Consider the following 8,924-nt stretch of genomic DNA (forward strand, 5'->3'; position numbering starts at 1 on the left):
CCTATGATGCTGCTTGGCCTGCTGTGTTCATCCAGCCCTGCACCTTGTTGTCTCGGATTCTCCAGCATCTGCAGTTCCTACTATCTCTCAGTCTATTGAGTATTGTGCTGTCTGCAGCTGCAGCTTGTTTATTTCAGTGTCTTTGCACAAATACTTTGGCCAATGCTTGGCGTGATTTCCCAGCATGCTTGGTGTATTATCCGATTTTGCCATTTTGAGTCGCCTGTCCGGCTACAACCATAGTCAAAACAGTTGAAATCTGTTCTTTGCTGCAGCAAAGGGATTCATAGAAATATGGGTTCAGACTTAAAGCTAAATTCCCTCTTGCTGTGCAGGTGTAGATAAGAAAGCAGAGTTGGGAGACGTGATTATTATTACAGAGCTCGCTTGCCAATGTTCTGTCCTCTATTTGAATAGGTGGATTCAGTGCGGGTAGTTTACTCAGGGATTTTCAGGTGAAAATAGCTGACAAATCTTCCCTTTCCCCGGTTCCCAACAGCTAGCCCTCAACTAACATCATTAAGTTATCAGCTTTAACCAAATCACTGGCCCTTCTCAACTTCTTTCTCAGTGATCACCATTATACCTTCAAGGTCTTTATGATGGTCTCCCCATCCCCATTTCACATTGGCATCCCACAAAGTTACAGCTTGGACAATGTTACACTAGTGAACACATAGGGTTAATTTTCAACAATCCTCTTCCTCAGCATTCCTGCACTCCCCCCCCCCCCCACCCAACTCTCCCCCCACACCCCCCGACCATCATTATCAAACTCTCAGTCCTTCAGGGAAGCCAGCCAAATCATCATTTCCAATGTTGAAACAACAGGAGCCGCTATGTTAGTTGTATTATTCCAAAAAATATTGAGGGATGAGGAACGTTAGAATTGAGGTAGGCCATTCGGCACATTGAACTCTACCGTTCAATCAGCTGATGATCTACCTCAATGTCACTTTCCCACATAGCATCTATTATTGCCTTGTTATAGTCAGTCTCCAGAAATCTTTCGACTGCCCTTTTCAACAGTCTCAATAATTGAGCTCCCCCAGATTTGGAGTAGAGAATTGAGGAGCCTCTAACCATTTACCATGTAAATGGAAAATGCTGTCTCACTGAACTGCCATCACTGTATCATCCCATCACCCACACCAGCAAATACCAGGCGAGGGAACCAGTTTACAAACAAAAACAGTCGAACTTGCAAGTGCCTGTACTGATCGTACTGGACCTCCATTTTGAGGTATACAGGACCTGACTGGCATGGACAGGTTTTACTGGGTTTTCCAACTGGGATGTTGAAAACATTCTTGACCTAAACTCCAATCAAGCAGTGCAATTACTACGGCCTTCTGCGAACCACAAGACAAGCCTCAACTCCTGAACAGGGGACAATAAGGGTTGAGCGATGTAGTGCAAAGTTCTGTAGCTTTCCCTTCAATAGGGTAAGCTTTCAGCTTGTACCTGTACAAAAAAACCTAAGCTTGCAGACTGCTGGTGTTGAGAGTGAGGTCATTTCTAGGTGATGCCTGTTTTGGACAATGCAACTGAATTTGAAAATCCACTGTAAATACCTTGGAGTTGAAATTAAGAAAGTTATTTTATGGGATGTTGGAAGACTGGTAAATACTTATTTGACTTTCTCAATGAATGAAGGTCCACGACAAAAGAAGCTAACTATGGCCAGTTAGCCAGAGTAGTCTTTATAGACCAAAGGCTTTCCCTACTTACACTCATAGAATCCCTACAGAGCAGAAAGATGCCATTCAGCCCATCGAGTGTTCATAAGAACGTAAGAGCCAGGAGCAGGAGTAGGCCGTCTGGCCTCTCGAGCCTGCTCTGCCATTCAATAAGATCATGGCTGACCTTTTCATGCACTCAGCTCCACTTACCCGCCCGCTATCATAACCCTTAATTCCTTTCCTGTTCATTAAATTATCTATCTTAGCTTTAAAAACACTCAATGAGATAGTCTCAACTGCTTCACTGGGCAGGGAATTCCACAGATTCACAACCCTTTGGGTGAAGATGTTCCTCCTCAACTAAGTCCTAAATCTGCTCCCTTTAATTTTGAGGCTATGCCCCCTAGTTCTAGTTTCACCTGCTTCTATCTTATCTAGTCCCTTTTTAATTTTATATGTTTCTATGAGATCCCCCTTCATTCTTCTAAATTCCAATGAGTATAATCCCAGTCTCCTCAGTTTCTCCTCATAAGCCAACCCTCTCAACTCCAGAATCAACCTAGTGATTGATTGATTTAGGTGATTGATTGATTGATTTATTGTCATGTGTACCGAAATACAGTGAAAAGATTTGTTTATGAGTGGTATAGGTAGATCATAGTAAGCAAAGGATATACAGATCAAAAAGACGAAAAATCTCCTCTGCACCCCTTCCAGTGCCAGTACATTCTTTCTCAATAAGGAGACCAAAACTCAACCTCGGAAGAGGATCCTACCCAGACACACACCCCCTACCCTATCGCCATAACCCTGCATTCCCCATGGATAACCCACGTAGCCTGCACATCCCTGGACACTATGGGAAATTTAGCATGGCCAATCCACCCTAACCTGCACATCTTTGGACTGTGCGGGGAAACTGGAGCATTCAGAGGAAACCCACAAAGGCACAGGGAGAATATGCAAACTCTACACAGGCAGTCACCCAAGACTAGAATCGAATGCGGGCCCTTGGCGCTATGAGGCAGCAGAGCTAACCACTGAGCCGCCATGTTACCATGGCACTCTGCCATACTGTCTTCTGCCACCTGCTGGCTACTCACTGCAACAACACTGAGGAATTTCATAAGGAAAGACAGATTAAAAAGGACGTCCTTATAAGATGGTGTCATCATTACTGATTAGTTAGTTCAGTTGGCTGGTCAGTTGACAGAGAAATGTCAACAGTGTGGTTTCAATTCCTGCACCAGCTGAAGTAACCATGCGGGCTTCTCCTTCCCAACATCTCCCCTTGCTAGCACTCAGGTCAAACTCAACACCAGTTGCCTCTCACTAATGAGTAAGCAGCCTGGTATGATTTCACTCTAGCATCAAAAAAGACTGGAGTTTGCGAAGACAGCTAAATGAGAAAAAATAAAATCATCTGGAATTTTAAAGGTGTTTGAATGGAAGAAAAGCTTGGATTTATGTAGCGGCTTTCACAAACTCAGGATGTCCAAAAGTGCCCTACAACCAATGAGGTACTTTTGAAATGTGGTCACTGTTAAAAAAAAGGAAACACGATTATTGATTTATACACAGCAAGATCCCACAAATAGCCATGTGCTAATGATAGGTTATTTTTAAGGAAATCTATTAAGACAATTCACAGAATCACCAAACTGGCTATAGCTCAGGAGGAGGCCATTCAGGCTCAGTATCTAGATGTTTCACCGAATGATTAATTCCCATAGTCCCTATATTCTCCACATCAACTTGCGCAATCTTCCTCTTCAGATTCCCTCTTGAATTCTTCAAATGAATCAGGTTCCACCACGCTTCTGGGCAGTGCATTCCAGAACCTAACCACTTGCTGCGTGAAAACATTTCTCCTGGTCTCCCCATCCCTTTTTTTGTCAAGTACCTTAAATCTATTGCCTCTGATTCTCGATCCTTCTGCTATGGGAACAATTTCTTCCTGTCTACACTGTCCAGATGCCTCATTCATTCTAAATGCGTCTATTGAATCTCTGTTCAACCTTATCTTCTTCAACAGTCCAGCTTCTCCAATTCGTAACTAAACTGCCTCAGCCCTGGAAACTATTCTCGTAAAACTTTCTGCATTCTGTGTAACATCTACCCAACTTTCCTGAAGTCTCATGCCCGGGTCTGGAAGCAATATTCTACTTGACCCTAAGGCAATGCTTTATACAAGTTTAAAGTAACCTGTTTTCTCTTGTAATCTACGCCCCATTGCTAAAATGAAGGATGGTCTACACGTTATTAGTGGCTCTCTCAATGTGTCCTTCTATATTCAACATCAGATGTGGGCATCACCAGCAAGGTCAAATTTGCTGTCCATCTCTAATTGCCCTTGAACTGAGTTCAACTCAACCTTGTTATAAATCAATTGACAACAGCTGCTGTAGTAACCATTACTAAGACTATTCTTCAATGTCCAGATTGCTTTGCAAGTTAGTTTAAGTGCCGTCCAACACCACAGTGGGATTGAAACCCACATGTACACAGCTCTAGCCTAAGCTTCTGCATTACTAGCCCGGTGACATTACCATTGTACCACCATTTCTCCTGGAGAAACAAATGAACATAGATACTCAGATCCCTCTGTTCCTGCACCCCCATGTAAAATTATAGCCTTTATTCAATATGATTGGTCCGTTCTTTCACTAAGTCATAGATACAAGCAAAGAAAACACACAAATTAGGAGCATGAGTGGGCCACTTGACACCATCCCCAGCCTGTACAACCATTCATGAAGATTATGATCGATCTGGCTTTGGCCTCTGCTCTGCACTCATCTTGATCCTCCATCAACTCCAGCATTAGCCAAGGCACCTTCAGAGAGCAGATGTTGAGGGTCAATCTAACATGAGAGGTCTAGACTGAAGGGTGGCAGACTTAAAACAGAGATAAGGAGGACTGATTGTTCTCAAAGGGCTATAAACCTGTGGAATTCACTATGTGGTGCACACTGGGATATCGAATATATTTAAAGAGGGGATGGACAGATCTTTAATTCGTCACAGTTAACTCCACAAAGGCTAATATCCCATTGCCAAGTCATCCTTTATTTACACATGCATTGTACATGACACTGACCCAGTTAGCTCAGAGCCAGGTCTCAGAGTGAGCAGAACTCCTGACGCTCCTGTTTATATCTGTCAGCCAGGGGTCCCTGATTGGACCAGATTAACAGCCCCAGTCAGGGAACTCATATTCTATGAGGTCCATCTGGCTGACCTTGTTAGCATCACAAAACATAGGTTGAAGAGTTATGGGGAGCAGTAGGAAAATGGAGCTGAGGCCGACATGAGATCAGCCATGATTGTATTAAATAGCGGAGCAGGCCCAAGGGGCTGGATGACCTACCCTTTCTTCTAGTTCTTATGTTCTCTCCACCTCTTACACTAAAAGTATTCAGCTTCCACCACTCTGTGGGGAAGAAAGTTTCAGAGAATAAATACACGCCTGAGGGAAAGACATTCTCCTCATCTCTGTTGGTTCCTAAATATGTTCCTTTCTGATCTTTCGTCTCGTCCTGAGCTGGTAATTGGGGTTTTATTGTAAAATCTCATCTGAAAGATAGATGATCATTTTTATGGGACATTTGATGGGGTCAGATGGAAAATATTAAATTGCCAGTGTTGCCTAATAAAGGAGAGTGGGCGTGGGAATATAATTCACTGATGTACGTGGTTCTTTTTACAGGATGACAGATTTGAAAAGGTCAATAGGATTCGCTTCAGTGTAGAATACGACTCAAGTTAAACACCGAGGCTGCTGTAAATTATAAGATGCCAACAGTAATCTCCATGAACTGTCATCATCTGATGGAATTACACAGATATTGCTTCCATGTTACGCAGTGCGGGCAATAACTCTAGAAGATTTATGTAAAAAGTACTCAGGCAGAGATCAAGCTAAGGAGGAGTATGTTTGCATTGGAGACAGTTCAGTGAAGATTTATTTGGCTGATCCCTGGGGCTTGTCTTACAAGGACATGTTGAGCAGGTTGGACTCTAGAAAGATCTTTTGATTTGATTTATTGTTGTCACATGTACCTAGGTACAGTGAAAAGTTTTGTTTTGCTTGCAGTACAGGCAGATCGTACCATACAAAGTGCATTCGGGTAATAGAACAGAGTGAGGAATACAATGTTACGGCTGTAGAGAAGGTGCACAAAGACCGAGATCAACATTAAATTTAAGATTTGAGAGATCTGTTCAGAAGTCTAAAAACAGCGGGGAAGAAGCTGTTCTTGAATCTGTTGGAACAAAAACAAAGTTGCTGGAGAAGCTGAGCAGATCTGGCAGCATCTATGAAGGGAAAAGCAGAGTTAACGTTTTGGGTCTGGTGACCCTTCCTCAGAGCACATCTGTTGAATCTGTAGGTATGTGTGTTTAAGCTTTGATTAAAACATATGAGATTCTGAGGCAGCTTAATGAGGCAGATGCTAGCTGCTACCCCTGAGGACAGGTAAGAATGCAGAACACAGTTTTAAGATAAATAGTCTCATATTTAGAGAAATGAGGAAGAATTTCTGAGGGCCATTTGGAATTCTCTCGCCCCCCCCCCCCCACCCCACCTTCCCAACCGCCACCCTCCACCACCACTCCCCCCACCCCCAACCAAGTGAGCAAAACAGGCTAGATCATTGGGAAAACTTGATGTTGAATTTGTGATCAACAAGGGAGTTGAGTGTTTCAGGAGGGCAACAGACAAGAAAGTTGAGTTAAAGCCACCAGCAGATCAGCTGTGATCAAAGTGAATGGTAGTGCAGGCCCAAGGGGCTGAATGGCCTGTTCCTGCTCCTGTTTCTTATGTTCTGGTTAATGTAGATCTGGAGGAGATGATACAAACTGCAGCAGTAAATTGACAGCTGGTTTTAAGGACTCACACTTGCCTGGGCGTGATACTGGTAGTGAAGACAACGTGACAAATTATACTGGCATTGAGCCATGTTTGAGCACAAAAAGTAAGTGCTACTCCCGACTGGAAATGTGAATACTCTCCAGCCCCCTGTGCCTGAAATCACTTAAAACTGTGGGGCACCTGTCCTTTGTAAATGTCTAAATAAGTCTTTAACATGGAATTGCTGGCTTGGCAGCAGGGGCTATCAGTGTTTTCTCTGAGTCCAAAGACTCCAGGTCAGGCTTGTTGAGAGCCGAATGGCTAGTTACCAACTTCTCTCTCAGCGAGGTGAGCTCTTCACCCTCCTGCTCCTCCACCCCATCCCGCTACTGTCCTGCCCCGTTCAAAGAGCATGAGTGTTAGGAACACAGGAGCAGGTGGAGACCATTCAGCCCCTTCTGTCAATCCATTAGATCTTGGCAGATCTCCATCAGTCAACCATGGTGATCTCCAAGATAGCTGCTCCTGCTACCTTGTAGTATTTCCCACCTCTACCAGTCTGAGGGTTATTTCAGCTAATTTTCTGCCGTCAATCCTACATCGTCTTGGGCCTTTTTAAGTGATTAGTGGTTGACAATATACCACCATGGGGTTTCTACGGAAAAAGCACTGCCCTTAGACAGCAGGAAGGTTTATTGTGTAATAGCAACCAGAAAATTTGTTCAGTCATTGTGACTAGGATCTTATGGATCCTAGTACAGTTTGGATCATTGAATCCCTACAGTGTGGAAGCAGGCCATTCAGCCCATTGACTCCACACGTGCTGAAGAACATCCCACTCAGATCCACAACTCTACTCTATCCCTGTAATCCTGCATTTCCCATGGCCAACCCACCTAGGCGGCACATCCCTACATACTATTGGCAATTTCCCATTGCCAATCCACCCTAACCTGCACTCCCCTGGATACTGTGGGCAATTTCCCATTGCCAATCCACCCTAACCTGCACTCCCCTGGATACTATGGGCAATTTAGCATGGCCAATCCACCCTAACCTGCACTCCCCTGGATACTATGGGCAATTTAGCACAGCCAATCCACCCTAACTTGCACATCTTTGGACTGTGGGAGGAAACCGGAGCACCCGGAAGAAACCCACGCAGGCACGGGAAGAATGTGCAAACACCACACAGACAGTCACCTGAGGGTGGAATTGAACCCGGATCCCTGGCACTGTGAGGCAGCAGTGCTAATCACTGAGCCAGCATGCCATCCAAAGTGATCACAGTAGGACTCGAACCTACAATTGTATGACAGTGCCCAGATTAACACCCAAGTCAGATACTTTATCCATTAGTCCAAATGGTCTGCTCTGGTTGTTATGTCTTACGCCAGTGATTTTGATGTTGCCAAGTTTTGTTTTTAACCATCAGTTTCCAATCCAGTCCAATCTATGCCTCCCATCCGCAGTACCACTCCAGTGTGCTTGGGATATAGTCCATGGTAAAGGAGAGTATTGACAGTCTTCTCTTTCTTTCCAGGGGACAAAGGTGAAAAGGGCGAACGGGGGCCCCAAGGGAAACATGGCAAGGAAGGCCCGATAGGAATACAAGGTCCAATGGGGCTTAAAGGAGACCGGGGTCAGGCAGGAATACCTGGCGATTCATACAAGCAACACTACTCAGCCTTCTCTGTAGGCCGCAAGAAAGGACTACACAGCAGCGATTACTATCAAACCCTGGTCTTTGACACGACCTTTGTGAACCTCCACGGTCATTTCAACATGTTCAAGGGCAAGTTCTACTGCTACATCCCCGGAATTTACTACTTCAACCTCAACATCCACACGTGGAACTTTAAGGAGACCTACCTCCACATCATGAAGAATGACCAGGACATGGTCATCTGCTATGCACAGCCCAGTGACCGCAGCATCATGCAGAGCCAGAGCATCATGCTGGAGTTGCAGGAGAACGATGAAGTTTGGGTGCGCCTTTACAAGCGGGAGCGGGAAAACGCTGTCTACAGCGACGATGTCGACATTTATGTCACCTTCAATGGTTATTTGATAAAACCCAACCTGGACTGAGATACCTCTTCATTTCTTCCTTTCTCTCTCTCTCTTCTCTGTGGAGAAATATTGTCCATTACTTGATAGAACCCAACATGGACTAAAACACCTCTTGAATTCTTCCATTCTCTCTCTTGTCTGTGGAGAAATATTGTCCATTATGTGATAAAACCCACCATGGACTAAGATACATCTTCATATCTTCCATTATGTCTCTCTCTCTCTTCTCTTTGGAGAAATATTGTCCATTACTTGATAGAACCCAACATGGACTAAGATGTCTCTTCATTTCTTCCATTGTGTCTCTCTCTCTCTCT

At 44.3% G+C, this 8,924-nt stretch overlaps 1 protein-coding gene across 1 annotated transcript; it reads left to right on the forward strand.

Annotated features, from left to right (window-relative positions):
• Nucleotides 1-6,133: 6,133 nt before the first annotated feature.
• LOC109924309 (complement C1q tumor necrosis factor-related protein 1-like) lies at nucleotides 6,134-8,711 on the forward strand. The gene is made up of 3 exons (XM_048594314.1): nucleotides 6,134-6,159; nucleotides 6,522-6,658; nucleotides 8,078-8,711. Exons 1-3 carry the CDS (start codon nucleotides 6,134-6,136, stop codon nucleotides 8,623-8,625), a joined length of 711 nt encoding a protein of 236 aa, XP_048450271.1. The 3' UTR covers nucleotides 8,626-8,711.
• The last annotated feature ends 213 nt before the right edge of the window (nucleotides 8,712-8,924 follow it).

Source organism: Rhincodon typus, unplaced genomic scaffold (genome assembly GCF_021869965.1).
Source record: "Rhincodon typus isolate 14 unplaced genomic scaffold, sRhiTyp1.1 hic_rhity00008035, whole genome shotgun sequence".
NCBI lineage: Eukaryota > Metazoa > Chordata > Chondrichthyes > Orectolobiformes > Rhincodontidae > Rhincodon > Rhincodon typus.

Coding starts and splice junctions, on each gene's coding strand:
- LOC109924309 (XM_048594314.1), top strand. CDS start 6,134: ATGCTAGCTGCTACCCCTGAGGACAG. Junction 6,160..6,521: donor GCTGCTACCCCTGAGGACAG/GTAAGAATGCAG, acceptor TGGTTAATGTAG/ATCTGGAGGAGATGATACAA. Junction 6,659..8,077: donor GCCATGTTTGAGCACAAAAA/GTAAGTGCTACT, acceptor CTTTCTTTCCAG/GGGACAAAGGTGAAAAGGGC.